Genomic DNA, 27,719 nt, shown 5'->3' on the forward strand with positions numbered 1-27,719 from the left:
GCAACCACTAAGGAGTTAAATTAAGGAATTTGGGCACACGGCATTCTCTCTTCAAGACATGAGAATCAGAAAACACACCTAAAAGCTGTTCTGCTCCTCCCTGTAGCAAACAGCAGAGACTAAGGAAGAAGCTTTACTTCAGGAGCTTTGCTGAGGCAGCTATTCCAAAACTGTGGAAGCTTCACAGCGAGAGAAGCCACTCATCCCTGCTCCAGTGTAATGCTGCAGGATGAAGGCCGGCTGGTGACTGACAGGACGGAAACAGCTTGTTGGCCTTGTTGAAAGCAAAGAGAACAAAGAAATGGTGCAATGGGTTGACTCTCAGCAATGTCCAGCAGGGCACGTTTAGGTTTTGGCCACTGCGCGCAGCTGACTGAATAGCATCAAAGCTAACAGGAAGCACTCAACGCTCCTGGGAAGCAGAACCTGCTCTCAGAGCGAGCTTTATGGAAGCTTTCACCAAAATGATAGCCCATCATGAAGCAATTTCAAAAGCAGGCAAACACACAGGACTACAAAAAGGTCTTTTTAGGCCGAGGTAACTGGAGCTCTTTGCTCAACATGTTTTTGATCCCTCATTTTTCTTTTTTCAGAAAGGGACAGATTTTGTTCTGCTTCTGAGAATTTATTCCAGAACCTGGAGACTGGAGAACCCTCCTCTTGAACCTCAGGAAATGGAGTTCCACCATAGAATGGAGAAGGCCTTTCATGCAGATGGCTAACATTGCCTAAGACACAGGAATCTCTACAGCCCTCCATTCCATGCTTCTTGGGAAGTGAATTCATTCCTTATTCTCACCACAGCACAACTTAATACCACCGACTGTCAAAATCTCCCAGTAGGTTGCAATTTTGTTGTCATTTCAAAAACAGGACATCTGGTCATAGGACTAGAGGCAATTGTACAATTATCTAGGACAAAAGATCTGATTTCTTCCAAGCATGAGAATTGCAAGAAATATACCACTAGCTATTATGGTCAAGCTCAGGTGGACAAATTGCTGAACCACCAATTGGGGTCCTGGACATAGACAATGGGCATGTTATGAATGTTCCAGAAACCACTGAGCAATTTGCAGATGAAACTTGACTTGCCAGAGAAGAGTGAAATTCCTGGCACGGACCAAGAGGTAGTTCATAGAAAAACTCATTTATGGGTTTGCCATTTGAGGCATTCTCCGAGTGGGGACTGGGGAGGGCAACTAGGAAGAACAGATATTTCAGTCCTCCGTTCCCTTCCAGGTTTCTTGCAAGCCATTGAGGACTTGGAGGTGTCCATGGTTCTGAAACAACTGGCTCATTTTACCCACTACCGGGAGACAGGAACAGTTCCTTGTGACTGCAGCCCACTCATTTTTTGCAAAGCAAACAGGCAGAGATGCAATGGAACTCCTTAAAGCCAAGTTCCTATCCCATGTTTGTCTTTTTCTGACATAATGAGCCACAGAGCTCTGCGCAACCATCTAGCAGGATCCTACATGGCACAAGTCCTGGTTACTTGAGAGACCTGCCCAGCTGATTCGATCCTGCAAGGTTGGCACACTCCAGGTTTCTTCGATTAAACAATGTCCTATCTTAGGACCCTTCTCTGTAGCAGCACCTGTCCTCTGGAATGAAGTTCTCCGAGATCCGGATGGCCCCCATTCTGCTGTTGTTTAGAAGAGCCGTGAAGACCTGACTGTTCACCCAGGCCATGGTGAGGGAGGGTGAGACCCCTCACTTCATCACGCTTACCATCTATTATCCTTATGTTTTATTGATTTGATTGTAATTTCTTTAATTGTTGTAAGCTGCTCAGAGTCCTTGAGAATTGGATTGCGTACAAGTGTAGTGAATTATTGTTGATTGCACAGTCAGCCAGATGTTTAGACTGGATTTGGCATTTTTATCCACCTATCAAGCCCTTCCCAAGGACCTGGGATAGGCAGATCTAGTTGTTTGATGGTGTTAAAGGTATCATTGCAGATGATGACGATGATGATGATGATTCTCTATTTTTCAGCCTATGTCTAGCCTTGTTTTCTATTTTTGGGAGACAGGAAGGGCTTCTTCTAAGACAAACCTCCACTGATTACTCTATGTCACCAGTCAAAGAAGACACAGAGGTGACTTATCCAAGAAGGGAGAAACAGAGATGCAAAAAGAGGAACATATGTGATCCATCAGGCTTTGTAGCTTTGCTGTGTGGGTGAAAGGAGGCAAATGAATAAAGCAAGATGATTAATTCATCCTTGTTATTTGGCATCCTATGGCTGCTGCTCAGAACTTCCCCTTCACCAAAAATTGGGTGAAGACGCTGCTCCTTTTCTTATTTAAGGTATTCCAGTCCCACCTTTCTGCAGTACAGACCTCAGGGCAGCGAATGCTTGATTTTCAAAAACGTTACTTGACATTGTACAAAGATTAAATAGGATTCAAGCCAATGTTTCTCAACCTTGGAAAAAGCAACAGCTGGTTGGGGAATTCTGGGAGTTGAAGTCCACCCATCTTAAAGTTGCCAAGGTGGAGAAACACTGATTTAAACCAAACAGTAACATCTATACAATATCAGAAGAAAATGGAAGGGAAAGTATTTTTCACCTCTGAAAATGAGGGGCTTTTCAGAGGTGAAAAATCAGAAACTGGATAGCCAAAAGCTGAAGAAAAGGCACGTTTCCAATAGGATATTTGAGCTTCATAAGTCAACACTTGCCCTTTAACCTCTTACATGGAAGTGTTCTGAGACACCTCTCTCACCCCAAAGTGAAACGGATCGCAATTCAAGCAACAGAGATTGGAGCAAGGAATTCAAAACCATGTGCCTTTTTAAAAATAACCACTGCATTATGTTAGACACAGTGAGAGGCACAAGACGCAGCCATCTGTTCTTCCCCGATAACGGCCAACGCATCACCAGAGAGGATCTTGATTCCAAACGCTGTACACATGAAAAAGAGAAACCCCCAGCCAGCTTGGGCAAACTCATCAGGGTATCGACTTGGTAAGGGCAGCAGCGCGATCCCCAAATCTTTCCTTTGCACCAATTTTAGGCGATCAACCCATTTTATATGATCGTGTATCCAAGGCTGAAAAGTTATGAAAAATGTAGTTTAAGTTCTTTGAAATAAGCTCCACTTTTAAATGCAACCCCTCCTTCCCTAAACCGAATTGGCATAAATTGTCGTTGTCGTTAATCTTTGGAGCGCATCTGTTTTCCTGTTTTCTAGAACTGGGTGTTGCAACAAGAATGGAGAGGCAGCTCCTCAAATGGATATGAATCCGGGACCTTGCAATCCAATGAAACAGCATTCAATAAAGGCATAGAAAAGAGGAGATGGAGTCATATTAACATCTGTAAGCCTTCTACTCCAGCCCTTTGTATCTGCAAACAATGCCTAGAATCCCCAGCCTACCTGACTCTCATTGAAGCTCCCACTTCAGGTTGTCACACAGGTTGGGAAAGTCAGCGGCAGGCTGTGCATCAATCCGTCCCCCTTTCACTGGGCCAAATCCCTCCAGCAAATGTGGAGTGGAGAGGAGAATTCCTGCTTTTTCCATCTCCTCTACTTGCTCCGATAACCGCCTAAGAGTATAACTTACAGCATCACTTCCATGAGTTTCTAATCAAGAATTTTGAAGGAACCGGCAGCTACTGTGGAAAGCTTATTTCTGTTTCACATTTTAAAGACAAAAGCAAGTGTCTTACTTTTTCATTTTTACTTTTCTTGGTCTAATAACGTATCTCCTTCCAGCCCAAGCTACCTGAATGCTGAAAAGGGTCCTTCACCCCCGAATGCTCAGAAATTCAGCCAGGAAATCATTCAGCCCTTCCTTAGTAAGTAGAAGGAAAGTGTACTCCATAATAAATCAGCCTGTCCTTCTGGGGTCAAGTAGGCTAGGCTGAGTGAGGGGAGAGACCAGTTTTAAATACTCTGTAGCCTTCATGATCAAGCTCAGATACTTTGGCCACCTAATGCGAAGAGAGATCTCTTTGGAGAAGACCCTGATGCTGGGAAAGATGGAAGGCAAAAGGAGAAGGGGACGGCAGAGGATGAGATGGTTGGATAGCATCACTGAAGCAATGAGCATGAAACTGAGCAAACTCAGGGAGGCAGTGAAGGACAGGAAGGCCTGGCGCGATGTGGTTCATGGGGTCACAAAGAGTCGGACACGGCTTAACGACTGAATAACAACAAGCCTTCATGATTTCCCAGATATAAATCCACCTTCTTTTCAGCACATTTTGCAGTGGTAGAACTCTGGTTTTAATAGGAAAAAACCCCACCTTCCACTATCCCAATTTATGCTCCATGAAAGATGCTGACAAATTTCACAGGCGGGTCCAAGCATGTAGATGGTCCGTGATTAACAGATTAACCCAGTGTTTCTCAACCTTAGCCACTTGAAGATGAGTGGACTTCAACTCCCAGAATTCCCCAGCCAGCATGGCTGGCTGGGGAATTCTGGGAGTTGAAGTCCATACATCTTCAAGTTGCCACGGTTGAGAAACGCTGGATTAACCCATCAGTTGCTCAGGTGGCAGAAAGCCGTGACTACAAGCCTCCCACATCTACCTGTATGCAGCTGCTATAAATTCAGAGCTGCCCTTGTGAACCTCTGCTTTATTCAGACCATTAGCTTAACAGCCCACATACAAACTTGGAATCTGGAGATGCGTTCTGACAAGCTTCCCTCGAGGCTAGTTTTTGGCGTCTAAAGCACGCAGCGCTTCATCGTAAGCCATTTCCTGAGACAACAGGTATTTTTCCAAAACTAAAATTTGATTACAAGCTGAAGTGGGCGAAAAGCATAACCACAAATACCCAGTTTAGCGAGACAACACATTCACACAACCCATCTCTTCTGCATCAAGAGGATGCAGAGGTGCCATGACAGAGGGGCGCCAAATTAAGTTTTAAAAACCAATTCTCTGTTTGGATCAGAGTGGGCTCACTTACGTCAGATTTCACTTCTGAAACGAGCGCCGTTATAGCAGTGCAGAGTGCAGAGAAACCATACTTATTGTGCAATCTGAAACTACCAGCGCCACTAACACCTCCCAAAGGTGCCTTATGGGCCAAGGGCGGCCCTGAATCTCATGCTCTTACATCGTTCAAGTCTATTTGTTCGCTAAGGAGTTGTTCGCTAATCTCACATCTGACGGAAAGTTTTAAATAGGTAACGCCAGTTTTGCTTCCAAGTCCTAAAATATCCTCATGCCAAGAATCCTGATCGTTTTTGATCAAGGTTCTTGGCATTTTATACTCTCAACCTGAGAAATAGCTGTGCACTGCTACCTTCTGAAAGGCCAGCTACGAAACACTGCAAGATTTTACAGCTTTAACACCAGGAGCTTGCTCTGACAGGTGGGTGGGGGGTGTTCAAAAAAGTCAAGATGGTGGCCATGATTAAAGTCCTGCCCCTTTTTAACCAGCATACGTACCAGTGAAAGCAAACTGCAGAAAGAGAACAGCAGCATCCCCTCTGTCTGATTAGGGAATCCCCACAACTGCCCTTCCTGAATTTGATATTGTCCAGGTGTCTCAGGACTACAACTCCCAGGATTCTTAGCATTCCTGCTCCTTTGGAATTCTGGGAATTGCAGCTTCCACTCCTTTTGGAGGAACCCAATTCAGGAAGGCTGGTCTTTGGCTGGACGACAGTTTCTGGCACTCAGCTGACATAAAGCAATGTAAAATTTGGCAATACTTAAACTAAAGAGACAATTAATTTGGTTTCAGGAGAACAGGAGTTAAACTGTGTAGAGTTCTTGCTTATGAGGGGGGAATATGGCTTTCCAATAAATGTTTCCATTCTCTTAGGGGTACTTTTCTTCCTGAAATGATTTTAGCATTGCCCACAAAACTGCAGACTGTACTGTTCTGATTTCATTTTCTCTAAATTATCGTGTTTCTTGCTAGTAAGAGGCAACTGAAAGGGGAAAAACGTTAGTGCCCAAGAGCTCCATTAACGGTCGGTGAAAAGCCCACTTGAGGCCGCTTTCCAAAGGTAGCGGTTCGATTCTCCTTTTTGCAGGCAGGGAATTGCCACAAAGGAACTCTCCTTACATCCAACAGGTTAATTAGTTTTCTATGCATGTTCAGATATATTTCAAGCTGCTATTAGGAAGCGCTACAAATGCTTAAATAGGCATATTTAACGAACTGATTTCACACATCTCACTAAGCAATGGTTTATTTCATGGTTTATTCACACAGCCTGCTAAGACAAAGTCAAGCAAATGATAGATTAGGGAGATGAAAGGATCTCCCACGCGTTGGCAATGATGTACTTGAGAAGAAATCTTCATTCCTTATATAGCAATGATTTTAGTGTGCTCCAATTTATTGGCTTTTCCAAATACATTCCACTTTCCATCAGACAGAAAGTTCAGTGGAAATTGCAATTCACCTACTTTCTTATTATCTACCATTAGGAGTTCCAGCTTGAAAATAATCCATACACACACAAGGCATGTTTTCACGATCTGCATGACCTTCACAGAAGTTAACAGTGAGGACCTTAGAAATCCAAGCTGCTATCTTAATACTGTTGTATTTCTTTACCATTCACTCATTATCCTAGTTAGCTTTTCCCATTCTGCTGAAATCATTTGATTCTGTGATGGAATAATTTGGATTAAGATGATTTCAATACTACATTAGTTGTACCCCGTCTTCCCCAGTCTCGACGCCCAGGTCAAGAATTCTCAACAATGGCCATGCTACTTGGAGAACTGATAACTTTGCCGAAAGAACTCCCAGTAAAAATATTATTACTAAGCAATCATCTCAGCACAGAGTTTTCAGGCAATATAATAATGTTTACTGTGTGTAATTTAATTCACTGTATTTAAGTAAATAAATTAAATATGATATTATATAACATGAGATTCCATTATCTGGCAGTAGATACTGAACATAGGACAAATCTGAGTGCCCTGGAAATTTAACTAATAAAAGGAATAGATGCTGTGAGCTATGTCCATATAAAAAACTAGACATAAGAGAAAATGTGTGACGCCTTCCACAGGGTGGTCCCACCCAGACATTTGGGATTTTCTTGGATCTGCCTTTCAGCTGTTGGGTAACACATTAATGTGCCCTGAGGACACAGCTCCCTCTCTGCTCAATAAACAGATGGCCTTCTATTCTTCAGTCAAGTGACAACTATGGCAAAGGGAGGGATCTTCCTGGAAAGAGAATCCCTCTCTCCTCCCCCCTGGCACCACACAGCAGCAGGATTCGCACGTTCCATCAAACCATAATGTGGTTTAGTGGGTTGTAAGAACTCAACTACATTTAAGACAACCTGGGCTTATACACAGATTGATGACATGATGTTTGGAGGCATTCAAAGGTGGTTGCCAGCATCGCCCGTGGTACCTCAACATAAAAATAGTGACCAAATTAAGATATGACGAAATCTTTCAAAATGTGGGCAATCTTGTGGGTTTCAGGAAATCTGGGTGGGTTTGGCCGGCAGTCTGAGATTGCCCAGTGCCACCAACGGAGAGAAAATTCAGCTCTGGCTGAACGCCGGGAGCAGGAAAAGGTTCCAGGCAGGAGATTCCACGCAATAAGAAAAAGGTTCTATAAAACAAATAACCTCAAAGCAAGGATGGCTTGGCTCCCTTGAGTCAATCCTGCCTGCAGGAATTTGGGGAAACGCGGTGGTGGGGAGGTTATTTCAGCAAAAAGAGAAGATTATGGAAAATCCTCCGACAAGAGTTGAAATGAACAGAGGCTTTTTAATCTTCTTGTCATTCAACAGTTAATGCTGGCTGCAGGGAAAGAAAAAACACCGATCATCCAAATATACCGGGATGTGATTAAAATAAGAGGAAAGACGTTAATTAGCAAGCTGCAAATTAAGCTGCCAAAGAGAACAGCCCTTTGCAAACCTACAAGGGGGTGGGGGGCAGAAGAAGCAGCGGGCTTTGTGCCGGAGTGTCATCCGCCGCCATGAGGGAAGGGTGTCGGTGCTGCACCATGTTCCTTTTCTGGTGCAATCACCCAAGGGTGGGTGAGAGATGAAACAGGGCCATCGATGGAGAAACCAGGAATGTCTCTGTAGATGAGGCATCTCAGCAGGATGACAGGAGGGACTGGGGTGGGAGGCAGGGAGTGAGGAACAGACGTAGAAAATTGCTCTGAACAAAGAGCTCTGGAATGCAACTCCACCTATCCTTTCCTCCAGCCAGGTAAACTGCTACGCTACCAGCAAGAAAGGAACACAACCATAGACCGTTGTGTGCAAATACTGCAAAAACAGGAGGAGGACAAAAGAGCGTGACGGCATAACAGGACCGTGTGGATTTGACGGCAAGAGATGCTTGAGGCTGGAAGGGGTGATCATGCTTAGCCCCTGCCCGCAGCTCTTTCCAGCAAATGCCTCTCTCCCCCAGATCACCTAGCAGTCATAGAGCGCAGTGACACAAGCATAGGAAAAGATGCAGCTGCTTTAAAGAGTTGCAGACAGATGCTACCTGAGTGACTCGGTCTGCACCAAAACAGCTTTTGCATTTGGATTGAAAATGAGAACTGAAAACAATCCAGTTCTGGTCACCACCATAGAGAAAGGATGCTGAGGCCCTAGAAAGAGTGCAGAGAAGAGCAACAAAGATGAAAAGGGGTTTGGAGGCTAAATCCTATGAAGAACAGCTAAAGGAACTAGGTATGTTTAGCTTAATGAAGAGAAGACTGAGGGGAGTCATGATAGTGGTCTTCCGATCCTTGAAGGGCTGCCCCAGGGAAGAGGGGGAGATTTATTCTCCATAGCACTTGAGGGTAGGACAAGAGGCAATGATTGGAAGCTCATCAGAGGGAGATCCAACCTGGAAATAAGGAGGAAGTTCCTGACAGTGAGAACTATTAAGCAGTGGAACAGCTGGCCTCCCAGAGCTGTGGATGCTCCATCACTGGAGGTTTTCAAGAAACGATTGGAGAACCATTTGTCTGAGATGGTATGAGAACTCCTGCCTTGGGTTGAACTAGAAGACCTCCAAGGTCTCTTCCAACCCTATGATTCTAGGATTCTATAGCAGTGTTCCTCAACCTTGGCCACTTGAAGATGTTGAAGATGCCGGCTGGGGAATTCTGGGAGTTGAAGTTCACACATCCTCAAGTGGCCAAGGTTGAGGAGCCCTGTTCTACAGCATGACAGCTTTTGTTTATCAAGCACTGCGTTCCTGTGTACTCATTGGTCAAATTAATGGAACGAAGGAACAGGTTTCTTTCTTGGCGACCAACTGGATAACATGCGGCATGCTTTCAGATGTCCAATTATCTCAGCTGGAAAACATGCTGAAAATTCAGAGATGAGCATGAAGATAATGCTTGCTGGACCTTAGGTGCATCTTCTTTGTTCTGTAGCTACCATCTTACCAATCCTAGCTCAAAGAGGATGAAGATGGATTCACAGAGAGTAAGAATTTTGCATTCTCCATGTGGCGGCTTCTGATACATAAATAAATATTGCTCTCTCTATAGTCCAGTGGATTAAAGCCCAAAATTATGAAGACCAGTAGATGATCTGGCTTCATCACAGGTGAGGAACAAAGTGCCCACTCAGGTGTGCAAGAGTCCAAGTTGCATGAAGACCCTGTGGTATGATCCAAGCATATCTTTCTCTCACAGTTCCTCTCTGAAACAATCAATGGGCCGTTGCAATCACTGGGAGAGCCCATGGTCAGTCATGAAACCAACTGTGCATGGTTTAAGAGTCTACGGATCACCTCCCACAATGGCTATGCCCGCAGCTCCACACAACTGAGCAGAGAAATGTTGCAGAATTTTAATTGTTTTACGGCTTTGACCTTATACTACGGCAAAGAAACTGATGCTCAGCTTATGCAGTCAAGTCAAACATTTCTGAACAATAATAATTAGAGAGAAAAGGCTTAAGCGTGGCTACAGCAGAATGTATCTTCTCACTTCTATCAGCGCATAATGACAGACAATTTCCAACGGTGATGACTGACAGACAGCAGCCCCAGATGGGGAATGTCAAGAGAGCGGTCTACAGAAATGTGAGCATTTCAACACTCAATCTCTGTTTCCCACTCCTGCACAACACAATATGAGTAATACAGACCTAATTCCAGCAACACCACTCCCTGAGTCTAAGGATCGATAGGCACCAAGACCTCTCAGCTCTTTTAGGTTGTTTTCGAAATCGCGCACAGGTATTCCTGCTGTGTCGTCATGGCAGCAGGCCTTTCTGCAGACCTGTTTCTCCCCTAAACAGAGAGCTATGGAATCCATTTTGGAACAGGATGAGCCACCTCTGTATAAACAGGGTGGTGGCGGCAGCAGCTCGCCAACACGTGCAAATCAACTTCAGTGGCATTTGTGGGAATGGAAACCACCCAGCTTGATGAATGAGAGGAAGGGAAGGAAATACTTTCCCCATTTCTGCAATGCCTAACCAGCAGAACCCAGCTGGGCATGTTGTGAGAAGCCAGCGAGAGAGTTATGACCGAGAAGTTCCCATGAAGGATCTGCAGAAGGATTTAGAAGGTGAATTCACACGATGCATTTCACATTTATGACCCAGAACTGAAGATAAAGCTGAAAAGAGACCCCTGATCCCACGCCACGCTTTCATGACATGCAAATGCAAATGATATTCCCAAGATACACTAGATCACCAATTAGCCAGCTGAAACGTAACCGAGCAAGGATTCTGTGACCCTAACCCATGCGGTCTCACTAGTTGTCCACACATCATCTTTCACCAAATCAGTTCAAAACAAAGTTGCATCGTTTGGGCATAACTTAAGTTTTGCAGGAGTTAATCTCGGCCATTTTTTATGTCTTAATGTGCTGTGTGAGTCCAGCCTGTTTGACTAGTTTATGGGTTCAATATATTGTGCGAACAAAGAACCTGGTTAATTCAGTCTCCAAGCCAAGTCTTTTGGGTAAATATAGCCAAGCCGTTGTGTAGTATGAATGCCCCACACTGGGGTAGCAGATTCAACTACGATTATATTAATTGTGTGCACACACGTCAAATCTTAGTCCTTAATAGCTGGATGCAATCATCCCCCAAAATGAGGCTGGCCTGTGCGAGCAGGACAAGACTTCTGGAAAACTGATCGCCTGAATACGTGCAATCAAGTCAGGGTCGATTCTTAGTGACCACATAGTAGATCTCCAGCAGGATCTGTCCCTATCCTGGCACTTCAGGTCTTCCAACAGTGTATGGAAAGTCACTATTAACCAAAACCAGCTACCTGCAAACTAAGTTGAAATACAGCTGGGGGTGGGCAGGTGCAGCCAGGACTCTCCTATTTTGGCAACTGCATCCTTGAAGATACATCTAAGTGACTGTCACTCAGCAGTGTTGTGACTGACTTGGGCAAGACACATTGCTTCAGTGCTCTTCTAGCAGAAAGTGCAAGCAACATTCAGAGTCTAGCCTCACTAAGCCATGATTGTGTTAACCATGGTTTCCTGACTAAACCACAATTGGTTGGGTTTATATCTTATGGAACCCGAGAACCAAACAAAATACACTAGAGTTTAGTGCAATGTGTGAACCTAGGCATTCTGATTTGTTTAATACAGTTCATGGCTTAGTGCAGGGTCAGTCCACTTGAGAGTTTCCAGATGTCCCCAGCATCCCCACAAACCCTGGCCAACGATGAGATGTTCAGCAACATCTGGAGCGCCACAGGTTGCCTACTCCTGGCTGAGTATGTATTGCCTGCTTAACGAGTTGTGGCTTATTCAGTAAACTATGGTGAAACATGTGCTAATCAGGCCTGCTATGCACGGAACGACTCCAAATGCACTAATTAGCACATCAACCAAATGCAATCAGGTCGACCCCCTCCAATCCTTGCTGAAACAGGCTGTCTTTCTAACAGATGTTCTCTCGTGGGGAACTGCGGCTGATTCTCTGCCCTTTTCCAAGAGAAGGAACAACTGATGGACAGCTTTGGAGAAGTTTTTCAAGCTCCTTCTTGGGGTGAGGGAGGAAGAGAGCTCTAGGAGGAAAAATGGCGATCTGGGGCCATTTTTCAGGGAGGTCAGCGGTTCTTAATTCATTAAAACCCTAAATAAATTGTTTTAAAAACAGGCCCCGTGGATTTAGATTCAGGAACTTCCAGTAGCCCTCCAGAGGGGTGGAAGACCCCTCAGCCCCCCAATCCCTCAAATACTGCTCGTTTGTTGCAGAAGCTGCTCTTTGGATAGGACTGTACCATTTCCCCCATCTCTTTCAAGATGCAGGGCACAAATGGACCTAAAGGATAATCCAGCCGCTTTTCAGAGATTTCCTTTCCCACTAAGGCAGCAGCAGGATTCCACTGAAGACAATCTCTGGCGATTTAATAGTGAAATAAGAGTTTTGACAGGCGTAGAGTCATCCAGGATCCGCACTCTGCACAACAGTCGACTGGTGTGCATTCCTGCACCCAGATATACAAACACACCCTCACGTACTAATTTCAAATTCCTTGCCTGCACCAGATGCAGAGAGCCTAACACAGTGTTGTCCAAACTTGGCCACTTTAAAATGAGTGGACTTCAACTCCCAGAACTCCCCAGCCAGCATGGCTGGCTGGGGAATTCTGGGAGTTGAAGTCCACTCATCTTAAAGTGGCCAAGTTTGGACAACACTGGCCTAACAGGTGTGGAAAACTGCTACAGAAAAGAAGCAAGTATCATTGTGCGCAAAATCTCACCTCAATTCACATTCCTCATTTGAATCAACACTGTCATATGGCCTACCTGTCTTCTACCCATTTCACAGACAAGAATGTGGGATGAGTGCCCAGGAAGCAGCTCAGCGCGAGAGCCTGGGAGGCTTAAAAATCCACCTGCTGATGCCACAGGAAGGAAGAAGCAACACCCAAAAATCAGGCCCATTGAAGCCCAGGAGAAGCCCTCTGGTCACTGGCCGGTGCAAGATTTGGAGCAGACAAGAAGGGATATTTATATACACAGCAAACTGGGAAATTAACATCTCCAAATTTTAATTTAATGTAATTTATTTATATTTCACATTTGTCATTGCCCATCTCCCTAGAGAAGCAACTCTGGCCGATTTACAGTAAACGAATAAATATTAATTAAAATACAATAAAACAATAAACCTAAATTAACAAATAATAAATATCTTCCAAGAGTGATGGTAAAATTATTAGGCTCAGGGAGTGTCTTCAAGGCGCCAGCCACCCCCAGGGTTGGTTACGTCTCTTCTCACCCCATGCAAGATGGCAGAGCCAGGTCTTCAGTTCTTTCTGGAAAGCCAGGAGGATGGGGGCACACCAGACCTCTGGGGGGGAAAATATTCCAAAGGGGGGGACAACGGCAGAAAAGACTCTCCTCCTGGGCCCCGTCAGTCGACATTCTCTCGCTGACGGGGTTCGCAACACGCCCTCTCTGCCTGACTGGGTGGGACAGGTTGATATGATGTGGGTGAGACGGTGTTGCACGTGCCATCCTTGGGGCACCCAAAATTGCCTGCACGGCCGCATTTTGAACCAGCTGTAGCTTCCGGATACTCAAGGGTAGCCCCACGTAGAGCGCATTGCAATAATCTAAACGAGAGATGGCCAGGGCATGAGTGACTGACTGGAAGGAAATGCAACTGCAGGAAAGGCTGAAAAGGGGAGTGAATACATTCATGGAGGTAAAGACTTCCAAAGTCTACTCTTCGTGATGGGCTTCCATTACCTGCACGATCAGAGGGAACCGTCTACTGGTAAATGAAGCTCAGCATCCATGTTCTGCTGGTAGGCTTCTCTGAGGCCATGTCTGTTCCCACAATAGGAAACTCAGGATGCCTTCTAGGCAACCAGAGCCAGGGTGATGTAGTGGTGAAAATGCTGGAGCAGGGAGACCCAGGTTCTAGTCCCCCCTCAGCCACAGAAGCTCATTGGCTGAATTTGGGCCAGTCCCTCCCTCTCAGCCCCAGAGCCAATCAGGTGCAGTGGTGAAGGTGCTGGACTAGGAGCAGGGAGACCCAGGTTCTGGTCTCTCCTCAGCCACAGAAGCTCCTGGAGATGCTTTGGGCCAGTTGTTCTCCCTCAGTCCAACCTACCTCATAAGACTATGTCTGCTCCCCTGAGCTCCTGTACAAAAGACAGGATTTAAATCGAATCAATATATAAACTCTTGTGCCCAGCACAGTTTCAGCTACATTTGGAATTGAAGTTGGAGAATATATTTTTTTTCTTAAGAGCAAACCCCCCCCCCCCAAAAAGGCATGAAATTAGAGAAGATAAGATATGAGCTACATCTGGAGAAACTATTTAGAAAGGATGGTACAGGAGTTCATTTTTCTTAACCATGTAATTTAAAAAAAAGAAACAGATTTGTTTTCATGCAATTCTGAAATGTAAGCTTGCAAGTTAGAGAAGTATTTTTAGCATTCATCCTGAGCCATAAGCAGCAGGGAGAGGTGATGAACCCTACAAGAAAAAGTAGAAAACAGCTTTCTCTCCACGTTTTATGCCAGCCTCACACACGGCTGGCCTTTGAAACCGTCCTGACAAATCTACTGGCTCGTGCGTACGGCAGCCAAAATCCCCCTCTGTTCAAAATGGCACTTTATCTTTCCCAAGGCCCCAATTGACAAGCTGAGGTTAACGTTACTACGTCCTCTCTGCAAACATACCGATGCTGTTAGCGCAGAAACATTTGCAAGACGGAATCAGAGGAAAGGAAAGGGATTTAACCCCCTCTGCCCCAAACGGATTTTTTGCTAGAAAAAGTGGTTTTCCTGATGCTCACGTTTACTCCCCATTCTGGACTCTGACTTGGGGCAGGGGAGGGGGGACCCAAGGTCACCTACAGAGGGAAGGAGAGATATTCAGGGCAGAACCCCCTCCCTCACCCCACGGGACTTCCCCTGCCCTTGGACTCTGACACATGGCTCTCCCCTACCCTGACTTCCAAAGAAACCCTAATAGGCATGCAACCCTTAACACATCAAAAGGAAACTGAATTAGGGATTAATGTAGTCCACACAAGGGCTCACAGCAGATTCCCTAATCTCGTTTTAAACTACACTACCCAGCCTGAGTGCAAAGATCCTTGGTCCCCTGTGGGCAGGAGGAGATTGAGAGCTTGCTCACCCCTCTCCATCGACACCTGTGCGGGAAGCATTTACAACTAGATGACGCCTCCTCTGGCAGAGACGCCAGGCTCTCTCAACCTCCCCAAGGGGCTTTTGAGGAGTTGGGGGGGCGAGAATGGAAGCGAGGGCTCCCAGAGCACGTATGGCCCCTCCCTCCCTCCTCCCACCCCACTCCGTCTCTCGCTTGCCCAACCTGTTAGGATCCATGAGGTTGGCTCATCCTTGGCTCCCTGGCTGGGGAAGGCTGAGCACCGCCAAACCCAGCTTTGCCGCTTCAGCAGAGGACACAGGAGCGCCCTCCTGCCAGACTCCTCAGAGTCCAAAGTCTTCTGCTGACCTCATATTCCCTCTTAATCTTCCTCCTTCCCACCAGCCTTGCCTGGTTTAAATCTCCCGGCTTAAGTTCTCATTATCATGGGAGTGGGGGTGTTGCCAACCAATCTGGTTGCTCTGCTCTCTTGGGGCCAGACAGCTGAATGACCTTCTATACCAGTGTTCCTCAACCTTGGCAACTTGAAGATGTGTGGACTTCAACTCCCAGAATTCCCTAGCCAGCATGGGTGGCTGGGGAATTCTGGGAGTTGAAGTCCACACATCTTAAAGTTGCTAAGATTGAGAAATGTTGTTCTTTACATATCGATAGATAATTCTACTTTATTTCTCTTACTTCCCATGGCTTCTATACTGCTCTGGGCGGCTTGCATCCAACAGCCACAAGGTTAAAAGCGACGATCCTCAGAGTATAAGAACAAGCTTCCAGCAACTGCACCACCTGATGGGACTGGATTAATCCTCAGTGTCCCCAAGGCTCTCCTGAAGAGCCCTGTCTTCACAGCTGCCCAGAAGCTCAACCTGGAGGGCCATCACTAAGAAGCTTGACTAAGGATCCCCAGAGAAGTCAAAGAGGGGGTCTCAACATGCCTTCTCCTTCAGCTCTTTCTGGAATAGCTCCTTCAGTTCTAGCACAGAATGCTGTACGCCCTTTCCCTGGCAGACGGGCTGTAGATGCCCTGGAGGCATGACTCCAAGAACTGGATTGGGAAGTCTGGAAGCGGCCCTTTGAACACACCTGGAGGGCACCAGTTAGGAAAGCTGCAGGAGGTCCTTTCATGCCAAAACTAACTTCCTCCTTTAGCTTTGCCACCGCCCTCCACAGACACAAATCAATTTTACACAGAACCCACAGCATTGCTTAGCCAGAGACCTCCCCCACCACTGATTCAACGCCGGGTATCAGCTAGGTGGTCACAATGGAGTCTGGAGAATCAGACAGAAGTACAAGGAGATGCTCAAGGTTCCCAAGAAGGGACGTTGGCCCTAGCCCTCCCCTGCCGTCAGACCCCGGGCTCAAGTGACCCCTCTCTTCACCCAACCTTTCCAAGGTGGCTAATTTGACCTATATCCCATCTTTCGGCCAAGGCACCCCAAGAGGAGCTGGCTATTTGAAAGGAGGGCTTGCAACGAAATGGGGAGGATGGACAGGGAGGGAAGAGGAGCAGAATCAGATCCAGAAGCCCATTCTTTCATGGAGGCAGCAAATCCGCAGAAGCTAGAAAAGCCTTGATTTCCAAGATGCTGGCAGGAAGGGAACAGCCAGGAGAAACCCATCTCAGGACACTGGCAGTCCATAATCCACTGCAGGATCCTTTGCAGCTGCTCAGTTTGACCAGTTAGTCCCAGAAGCAGGTGCGGCTCTCGCAGATTGGACTGTGGTGATGCGGTCTGTCACATCAACCATCCAAAGGCATTTCTTGGAATCCTGCGTGGCCCCTGCCTGTTTACCCTTTTAACTGGTTCTTCCCCATTAGGAAACACCTCCCACGCCACCGACGCCCCAGATTGCTACTTCCATGTTGGCACCTCCTCTTTATTTCCTCCTCACTTACTCAGCCCAGCAGCACATATGCTTTTCCTTAATTTAGAGTTTAAATCCAACCATGTGCTTAAGACTAGTGTGATCAATATATTATTTCTGTCTTTATATTCTATTCTGGGGAGGGGGAAATCTCCCTCGAACTGGTCTTACGAATGATGTGTTTTGCTAGGATTTTATTTATTTTTCAACGCTCTGCAAAGCAGGTTCTTTAGGTGTTACGTAAAGAGTAAACTCAAAACACAGACAAATCAGAATGCAATCTACAGATCTTAAAAAAACAGTAATAACAAGAGAATCACCTTCAACATAACTGGAATCTTAAAAGATTGGGAAGGACTGCAGAGAAAAAGAATAAAGAACGCTGCATAATAAGACGACACTGGGGAGTAAACCAAGTGCAGGCAACTTGAAATTGAGCCAGAGGGAGCCGCCAATCATTTCTTTACAGCCCCTACAGCACACTCCAACCATGGTGGCTGAAATCAGTGGCATTATTTCCTGCTGCTCTGTGATGGAATGGACACCTTATGAAGGCCAGGCTCAGAGAGATAAGTGTGTTCTTAGCCCCCAACAGGAGCGTGGGAAGTTCAAGAAGATGAGGCTGGCACCTCCCTAAGGAATTCACGGTGTTGTGGCCGTGGGTTCACCAGACTGAACCCAAGTTCCCAAGCCAGCCAGCCACAACACCGTGAATTCCTTAGGGAGGTGCCAGCCTCATCTTCTTGAACTTCCCACGCTCCTGTTGGGGGCTAAGAACACGCTTATCTCCCTGAGCGTGGCCTTCCTAAGTCCATTCCATCACATGTTCTGAGTTCCCCCTTGAGTCCTATTAAACAATAAAACTGATCACAACTTTTGGAGGTCTCCGGGGCGATACCCCAGGCATTTGGGAGCAAAGGCAGTCTCAGGTGGTGCATGGATGTTGGGTGACATGGCTGCAGAGATGCCTTTTCCAACTTGGTGACATCTCCTGCGTGTTGAACTTCACCTCCCATAAGTCTTGGCTTGCACTAGGTGAAGCCCAAAACATCTATAGAACACCAGCTTGGGGAAGGCCAAAACCCTTGGGATAGTTCATTTAGGAAATGGAGACAGGTTGCACTGCCTGTTTACACTGCTCTGCTGTACAAAGTTCCATCAAATTTTATAATCACATTACATGCCAGATGGGAAATATATAGGCTACCCTTTAGGTAACACATATCTGGCTAGCTCTGGAGGCTGAGAGACACATGATGAAAAGGACTGTGAGGTTCAAATCTTCCAGAAGAAGCTACAATTTGCCAAATATTTTTCTTCCCTCATTTTCAGGATTCACACATATCCAATATTCAGAGCAGAACCTTAGTAGCTTTGTCTGGATTCAAAAAGCAAAACAGGACTGGAGCTGGTTTCTGTTTGGATGGGAGACCACCAGGCTCATCAGGAAAAGACAAAGCACATCCCAGAAGAATGCAATGGTAAACCACTTTGGCACTGGTGCCAAGAAAAAGAAAGCACCCAAAGTTTGGGGAATCGTTACCTTGAAAAGGCTCTGCAAGTTAATATTTGGATGGGAGACCATGAGTAAACCCCAGGGCTGCAGTCTAGACATCCCAAAAGAAGACAATTTTCATATTGTGCCAAGAAAGCTATATGGACATGTTAAGCTTCTTAACATTATGGGGTGGGGGGGAGAGGAGGGAGGAAGTAGTAGCTTTCTACGCCCCCTCTTAAGATGGGCTAAACAGCTACATTCTAATTTTATCTATAAATGAACGATAGCTGTGATTTGAACGGAGGAGGACAAACAGAACATGTTTGCTCTGAACACTGCCCAGGGGAATAATACCTTTCCTGACTTAGCCTGGGGCTGGTTGTGCAAATATGGCTTTACTGGACTAGGAGAGGACAGGACTCCAAATTCCCTTCTCATTTGCACTTTTAATCCAGAAAACCACATGTGGGGATACCAGGGAAATTATGGATATGTAGCCATTTTTAGTTTGACCTCTTTAACCACCTCACTGAAATAGTTTAATCATTGGAACATAAATATGTCACTACCACTTTCCAACCCAAACAGTGAGAACATCACATTCATAAATCATAAAACATCAATTAAAAAACCCTAAATTGTAACTCAAGTAGCAAGACAGAGATGTGGTTGCGACCATCAACTGAAGTCTAGTATCTCCTGATTGCCTACAAATCCACTGGAAGGAATCTGCTTTTTAATAAAATTTGTTTTCTGAAAAGAGGCTACCAGACTCCTCCTGATTTTTTGGCTATCCGAGATCAACCTGGCTCTCCTCCTACAATTTCTTAGCTATAGAACACTTAGAGAAAGAAGCTTCTGTATTTTCAGCGAAGTCTGGAAATTCAAAGGATCCAAATAACTGAGGCCAAGGAGGAATGTGTCTTCTAGTGACTCTGACCTGCCTTCCCGAGTAAGAAATGTCTTCGCTTGTTTACTCCAAAGGGTGAAATTCAAATGTTAAGCAACTTCCAGATTCCCAGGGCCCCCAATCCAGTATTAATCGGAAGCAAAAAGTCTTTGGAATTCTGTCCTGTTCGGCAGGAAAAGTATTTGGGGCGTGCAGAGGAATGGGGATGGAGGAGAAAGACAGAAGATACTGAAATGGTGAGAACAGCAAATGAGATCAGAGACTGAAAACCGTAAGAAGTCTTTATGAACAAAAAACGCACCCAGGAATCAAATTCCAAAGGCTGACAGCTGCCTACACCTTCCCCAGCCTGGGCATTCTCCTGTTGTGTGGATTTCAACTCCCAGAATCCCCTGGCCTGCAGAGCTCTTGCTGAGAATTCTGGGACACATCCAGGTTGGGGAGCTACTGGGGAGAGGCAGGTGAGCGACCGACAGGCAGCCATGGAGGAATATCAAATGGCTTCATACCGAACAGTGTTGCCCCAACTGGAAAGAACAGGTGGGAACACAAGGCTGGCTTTCTAGGCCATGATTCGGGATTAGGGCCTTCTGATGATAGTGACCCAGCGCAAACTGTCTGCAATTCCTCTGCCAGGCGGAGAACAGATGCACTGAAAACTGAGTACAACTGAGGCACATGTTAGAAAAATATTACAAATAAAAAATGGGCCTTGGGCATCTCCAAACCACCCCGATCAGCATCGAAGAACATTTCAGGCCAAGATCTGGGCACCTCCAAGTAACAAGAAAGGAACTGAGAGATGGCTTTAATGTTCCGCCAGCAGGACTGAACAATTTTAGGATCGGGGTGCTATTACTTCTCATTCTTTCTAAAGCATGACATGCAACGCAGCCTTCCGTTCGTTCCACCTCTAAGGCGTTCTCTACGGACGTCACAAAAATAAAACACTGCTCCTCGGTGACACACGTAGCTGCCTTTCCGAGGATGCAGCCGGGCTGTAGGTGAGTGGCTGGAATAATGCCCCTTGGCAAGAAAAGTGCCAGTTGGGGATTTCACTCCTGGGAAACTTGTGCAGCGCCAGTATTTTCATTTCCCAAGCTCACAGAAACTGTTTGGAGCTGACCTGCCTTTATCCTCCCCGTGGCTGACCTCGAAAGGACACAGATGCCACGTGAGCCCGTGGGGGGCCACAGAAATGGCATCCAATCTGTGCTCCCCTGCTTCCATATACTGGAACTCCTTTCGATATGCTATGCTATTGTTTTGAGTGGCTTGCCAAGATGCTTGGCCCCTGAGCAATTTAGGGGCATCTCCAAACGGAGGGCAAAGCTACTTCTATAGGAAGGAGGGGGGGTGCTGGAGCAAGGCTAGACATTGCTGCGCACCAGCGTTTGGGGTCATGCGCAGATTTCCGAGCGGTTCCTTTTGCGCCCCACCTCAGCTAGCCAGGGGAGACAACCGTGTGGGAGAACCGGGCACGGAGCTGCTCTGGGACCAACGGAAATCCCTCACGTGGAGGTGCTCTCCGTCTCCCGAATTCAAAGGCAAATGGCTAAAAACAGCCCGCTCAATGGCCTGCGCTCCAGGTATTCTGGGATAGCAACTCCCCAGATCCCCAGGCCAGGGAAATGAAGAACTGTGCGAGCTGACAAGCCGAGGACGAGACCAGTTCAACGAGAAAGAAAATGCACCCGCCCCGTCTGGGTGCTCAGACACGCGAGCTCTCGCAACATCTGTTTTGCCTTTCTCTTGTTTCCCCCTCGCTGCCTGGGAAGGCTCTTCCACCTGCACTAGGGAGGGAAGGCTTCCTGTGGCAACCCCCCCCAAAGGAGCAGCCGTGCCTCACTCACGTTTATCATAGCATTGGAGGTGATCCGGAAGAGGGTGGCTCGCTCATTGACCGCCTTGATCTTCTCCCCGCTCTCAGCCGGCAACTTGAGGTTCTCCAGCTCACTCAGGGACCTCTGGAGAGCCGCCCCGTGTTTCGCAATCAGGTCATTGCAAGTGCTGAGATCTTCCAGCTTACTGGAGAGGTTTTTCAGCGTGCTGTGCAGTTCGCTCTTGTCAGACTGCGAGGCGGGCTCCTCGTCGCCAGAGTCATCTGTGGAAGGGGAGCAGCGGTGGAGAGAAAGGAGGAGGAGGAGGAGGAGGAGGAGGAGAAAGAGAGAAAGACCATTGTTTCCATGGTTACTGGCTGGACAGCGCTAAACACACAGTGGTGATTTGTGCACTGAAAAGTGAAACACCTTTGATTGCACCTGAATTTCCCAACCTGGGGCCCTCCAGATGCCCTGGACAATAACCCCCAGGTCTCAAACCACCTGCAGAGGGCAAGCTGGCCCACCCCTCCAGCCGAGTCTGCCGGCAAACTCAGAAATAGTTCTCTTCTGAGTAACTCCATCTGTGCAACTTCTGGGGAAGGGCATGAGGGAGAAGTTGTTTTTCTTCTAAGCTAGTGTGCTCCAGCTGGGTTAAATGCGACTCCCATCATCCTGGCAGAGTTGGCATCTAGCCACGTGGCCTGGAATGATGGATGCTGTGGTCTGAAAAATTCCAGATGGGGAAGCTGTGTTCCCTCGCCGCACGTCACTTGGGAGGGGGGGCTTCATGACCTTTGACAGAAACGTAAGTTTGGGGCGATGGATTGGTATCTGGGTTCAGTACAAGCCATGTTCAGCCGTGGACGCCACGGTGGGCGTGGGTGCGGAGAGCTTGGGACTGACATTTTCCTTCTCAGGCAAGCTCCTTGCCGAGAAGTCACAACTGATAGGAACAGGTTTCTCTCTGTTGCCTTGCCACACCCGTTCACTCCAGCATCAATACAGCCTTTTCCTAACCGGGTACCCTACACATGGGAGGATTTCAATCCCAGCATTCTCAGCCAGAGCCGTGCTGGGTGGGGAATTCTGGGCGCTGAAGTCCACACATCTGGAAGGCAGGTGGGGGAAGACTGCCTTTTGTATGCTACATAATAGGCTGATTTTTCAGGGACTACATGCAAGGGGATATTGACTCCCCTCCTTCTCAAGGGTGAGGAAAGAAGCTAAAATTGAAAATGCTCCTGGATTTATGAGCTAAGTCCGGCTGATACCCAAAATAAGGATAAGTGGACAGGATAAAAAAAACCCTCTTAAATATTAATGGAGGCTCAAGTAGCGGCACGAAACGCTGGCGGCTGATGCAGCTTTAACCTTCATTAACAGAGGCAGGCTGCGCAAGTGAATTTATTAACGCAGGCGGTCTTAGCACCGAGGACCCATCTGGAAGCCTCCGAAGCTATGAGGCAGACTTTATGTTGTTGCTGTTTTAATTTGCGAAGTACACAGAATCTGCATATTATTCTAATGAATGGGGGGTGTTGCAACATGATGACCTGCTTGCAAAAAAGAAAAAGAAAGAAACCTCTCAAAAAAACCCAAATTGCTTGTGCAACAACCTGTGAACAGAAGCAGCAGCTCAAAATATATATATTTTTTTAATCATTAGGAAAAGGACATTCCAGGGCATGTTTATTAAGGCTGTAGCAACGGAACAACCTGCCAGCAATTGAAGGAAACCCATAACCAGTCACAGAGCAGAAAACACTCCCCACATTAGCCATCAGAAGTTCTCGCGCATGGATGCTGCACCTCTCACTCCCAAGAGCTGTCTGCCAGCGAGACGCATGGAGGGGCCACCCTGGTTCCGTTCCTTCCTTCTGCCAAGCAAACAACAGGAGGGACCTATGGTGACATCCCCCAAAAGCCCACGATAGAAGGTTTCCTGCGTGTTTTACTTCCTCATTGATAAAACCAAACTCACCGCTCCTGCAGATGTGCACCAAAGCCCCAGCTGGTGTGGTCGTTGCTGAGAATTGTGGGAACTGAGGTCCACAAACCTAAGGATGCTCAGTTCAGACTGGTTCTCCCCATCTAGCTTTTCCCGTACTAAGAGGACTTCTGGGAACACCATGCATCCTTTATTGTCACTACCACCACCATTGTCAACTTCTGACCAGATGATAAATGGGACTCCCAGTTGTGGAACAACCTTGGCCACTTTTTCTATATCGCATGACTCTTCCCAGATCCCCAGCTGCTTCTCCCTCCATCAGCTGAAAGAAAGGCAGTGGTAACAGAGGTTACAGGAAAAGAATGTAATCCTTCCTTGGATCCAGCTGCAGACCACTGTCTTCTTGGCAGCTGAGAAACCCCAATCTTGAGCAGAATCACCGAGACGTAAAACCTGATGGACGCCAAAGACCGTCCGCAGGATGTGGGAATGTGGAGATCTGTCTCAATACAACCACACAAATACACAGAACCACATGCAGGTATTTTGCATGGATTTACTGGGGAAAATATAAACAAGCCCTAGCTTCTGTCTTGTCCCAAGGGGACAGGGAAATTAGGAAAAGGAGAAAGCAAGAGGTCTCGCCACTCGAAAGAAGAAGAGAGAAGACGACAAGCGATATCTGAGGTGAGTGTAAGCAACCGTAAAGAAGAAAGGTAGTGCCAAACTTCAGGGGGGTGCCAAAACTAATTAGTCAGGGAGAATTCACAGGAAAATGATCGGTGCAAGGACAAGGAACCCAGCAGTAGAGATGTGGTGTCCAGACCACAGATATTCCTCAAAACCAGGGGTGTTGTCAGGGATGGTCCAAAAAGTCAAGATGGGGGCCACAATGGTGTGCTTGAAGCACTATTTTTTTTAAACTGATGTCAACCCTTTGAGGTAGGCGAGGTCAGAAACAGACTCCACCAGAAATACTGGAACTCTACTGATGTAGGCTACAGTAACAGAATTTTGAAAGCCTAACAGTGTTTTCTGTCCCTCTTATACCAAAGTGGATTAAGGCAAAGTTCAGTTTAAACTTCTATCTACAGGTAGTCCTCGCTTAACAACCACAATAAGGTCTGGAAAATTGTTCATTAAGCAGGGCAGTCATTAAGCAATGTGACTGAACCCGATTTTACAACCATTTTATGACAGTCATTAAGCAATTCACCACAGTTGTTAAGCGAATCACATGGTCGTTAAGCGAATCCAGCTTCCCCAATGGACTTTTTTTGCCAGAATTCGTTTAAAGACCACGTGATTCGCTTAATGCCGTGATTTGCTTAACAACTATCGTTAAAAAGGTCACAAATTGTGATCACATGGCCGTGAGTGGTGCAATGGTTTGTGACGGTCGTAAATGCAAGGTTATAAGACACTTTTTCCAAGGCCATTGTAACTTCGAACCATCATTAAACAAATGGTTGTTAAGCGAGGACTACTTGTAATGTTCTCTTCCTGCCTGTAATGGTATATGAGAAAGACCTTGGGAGACGGGGCTAAGAGATGCTGCCTAGGGAACAGTCAGATAAGAGACAGCATAGCCTGCAGGTGAATAGCAGGCAGGGCAAGAGGCTCAGAAGAGACATTCCCTAGTTTCTCAGGCTGCAAAGGAGACGCCAGTAGAACTGTACTTTTAGAATTGCAAGATTCTGTTAATGTAGCATTACAATAAAGTAGAATTAGCTTATCTGGTCGTGTTTCCTATCTAGTCTACCTGGGAAGGCTGACACTGTCCCAGGCTTAAACCATGTTTTGCAAACTGATGCATTCTTTCTCCAAAATTATCTCTGGGGTTCTCTACAAGCAGGCTGGCTGGATTGCCTTAAGTCACTTGCTGCAGTCATGAAGTGAATTAGAAGCCAGTCATGGTCAATTCACTATAATGATACTCATTATAATATAAAAAGGTAGATATGCCCTCGAGTCCTGGGTAGTTGCATCCATCCAGTCATATTTCTCAGCAGCTTTATAGAAGTGGTTTTTCTTTGTTTTTTCCCAGGAAGTTTTTTTCACTTCCTAGTCTGGCCTACAACTGTGGAATGCCCAGGTGGTCTCCCATAACCAGGGTCGGTCCTCTAAGCTTTCAAATCCACCAAGACCAGCAGGAGCTACCACCTACTGACATAACATCAGATGATGTGATGTATGTTGGTCAAAAGGCCCTTTGATTCCTTTCCAGATGACCTCACAAGCAAGTTAGCAGCAGTCCAGTTGACAGCTATGTGACATCCTACAGGACAGCTCTAACTTATCTGTACAAGATCTTTTTTTACTTTAAGGCTTGGACTAGAAATATACTTATTTCAAAAGAGGACAGCCAAAAGCAGAAATATGGCTTCAAGGATGAAACAGAAGTTTATTGATTGGGTGAAGATCCCCAGATGAAAAGGAAAATGGAACTCCAGAAGATGTGAGATCTAACAACAGATCCTGTTGAGCAAAAAGAGAGGCACAGACCTTTTGAAAAAGCCCTAATTAAGAAGATGTTGTTCGTTTTCTTTTGCTTTAGAGTCAGCTGAGATGGCAAAAGTCAACCAAAGAAAGGATCTGTGACAGCTAAATCAGAAGACTGTTTTCTACTGGTGAACTTGCTGAGGGTCAACATTTGTACTTGCCTGTATTACAAATGCGGTGGTGTGCCTGTGTGCCCTAACAATGACAATGCTTTTCCAAGATGAGAGGCAGAATGAAAAGTAGAGAAGAAATTAAGCTCAGCCTCAAAGCTCAACTCTGGCTGGGTATCGTAAGCACTCTCTTAATAGTTGGACAATTTAAATGCAATATTCTGGCCAAGGAATCTCCAAACTGGCCATATTTGGTCAAAAATTGGCTTTTCCAGTGTGGTTTAATGCTAGGCAATGTTATCAAACTGGTGCCTTCTAAAGTCAATGCTGGTTGGAAATAATGGGAGCTGTAGCCAGGGATGTGGGATGAGAAAATTCCCAAAACATCAGGTCTTCGTTTTCACTGAAACATTTCCACTACCATCCTCAAATCACAAATAATGCAAATTTCCCTATACAACGTAACTTAACTTGTGGAACAAATTTTCTAGATTTTTTCCCAGTGCAAAACTTTTGGAATAACTTACCTCCTTGCTCATATTCACATCTGGAAGATGCTGTGTAACAGGGGACCCCATTCCTTGCCTAAAGTCCTCCCTTACCTTGTAATTTTAGAAAGGATCTGAAGAGGACCGCCTGTAATCTGATGGTAATCTTTATTCCCGTAAAAGGACTGCCGACAATGATGAGAAACTTCTCTGGAAACGTCTTGCCTGGCTCCAGTTTAGAGCTTTCCTGCTGCCCTTCAGATTTTAACATTTGCCAATTGTGCGAATGGGTTTAAGCTATTCTGACCCTGAAGGCCTGCTTGCAACTCAGTTAGAGCTAAAATAAAAGCATTGATTTGATTGACTGATTACGTGCCATCAAGCCAGTGTCAACTCTTGACCACAAGACAACCAGGGCCTGCTGGAACAATGATTTCCAAAACTCTTCAAACAGCACAGGGACAAAACAAAGTAAAAAACCCAGAATAAATTCAGAGCTAGACGATCTGCAGTCTTTGATTACTTCTGAGGAATCAAACCTTCTCCTACCCTGACTGTTGGCACCATGCAACATTTGGTGAAAGAAAGTGATTGCTGGGAACTCAGATAGATTAAAAAGATCCATGGCTAAATCACTGCTTTTCGCTTTCCAAAACAGCTCAATGAAACAGAGCTGGGGTAGGCGGGAGATGTGAACCCCTAGACCTGTTTTCTCGCCCCCAAACCCTTTCCCAGGGCTTCCTTATGCACAATTATAACTATTTATTTATTGACGAACTTTTCTAGGCTGCATATTCTTATTATTCTCACAAGCATTTGGCCTGTGACTCTTTTCCATTTTGCACGCACTGTCCTTCAAATACAGCAATCAAATAAAACCATTTAGAAGTAGCATTTCAGAGAGAAATTAATCACGAGCGTGGATGAAATAAGGCCCGGCCATTGTCAGCTGCCAATCCATCGACATCCCGGACAACCTATTGACACATGGATACACACACACATTTTTAAATCCTTGCCAACTGAATCAAGATAGGGCAACTCAACTTAGCCTGGGAAACGTTTACACGGGAAGCCACTCAAACAATGAAACTTAAGTGCAAAATCCACGGTCATTGGGGAAATATGCGCCGATCAAATTTAAAGTGCCAGCACTGTGTCAAATGCCAGCTACAGAATTGTCAAGACAGAACTCTTCAGTCTTCTTACTTATTGTTGGTTAGCTTGGAACAGTGCTTCTCAACCTTGGCAACTTGAAGATGTGTGGACTTCAACTCCCAGGATTCCGTAGCCAGCATGGCTGGCTGGGGAATCCTGGGAGTTGAAGTCCACACATCTTCAAGTTGCCAAGATTGAGAAGCACTGGTTTAGATGAAAGGCTGTTTGGTGGCTACTGCTTTGGAAGATAGATACATCATCCATCTTGTCCAGACCACATATGCTGCTTAATCAATGGAAACTATAACATCATTTCCTGCCTTTCTTTGTTATTATCCCATGTTTCATAGTCAAT

At 46.0% G+C, this 27,719-nt stretch overlaps 1 protein-coding gene across 1 annotated transcript in view; it reads right to left on the bottom strand.

The window, feature by feature from the left end:
* The window catches only part of OSBP2 (oxysterol binding protein 2), a 126,354-nt gene that overhangs the window by 34,169 nt on the left and 64,466 nt on the right, over positions 1–27,719 (bottom strand). Inside the window, exon 3 of the mRNA XM_088143863.1 lies at positions 21,186–21,436. Coding sequence (XP_087999989.1) covers positions 21,186–21,436 — 251 coding nt within the window. The remainder of the gene's footprint in view (positions 1–21,185; positions 21,437–27,719) is intronic.

This window comes from Python bivittatus, unplaced genomic scaffold, assembly GCF_059951505.1.
Source record: "Python bivittatus isolate LINGU-HERP-01145 unplaced genomic scaffold, Pbiv_v1 ctg000390_np1212, whole genome shotgun sequence".
Taxonomy (NCBI): domain Eukaryota; kingdom Metazoa; phylum Chordata; class Lepidosauria; order Squamata; family Pythonidae; genus Python; species Python bivittatus.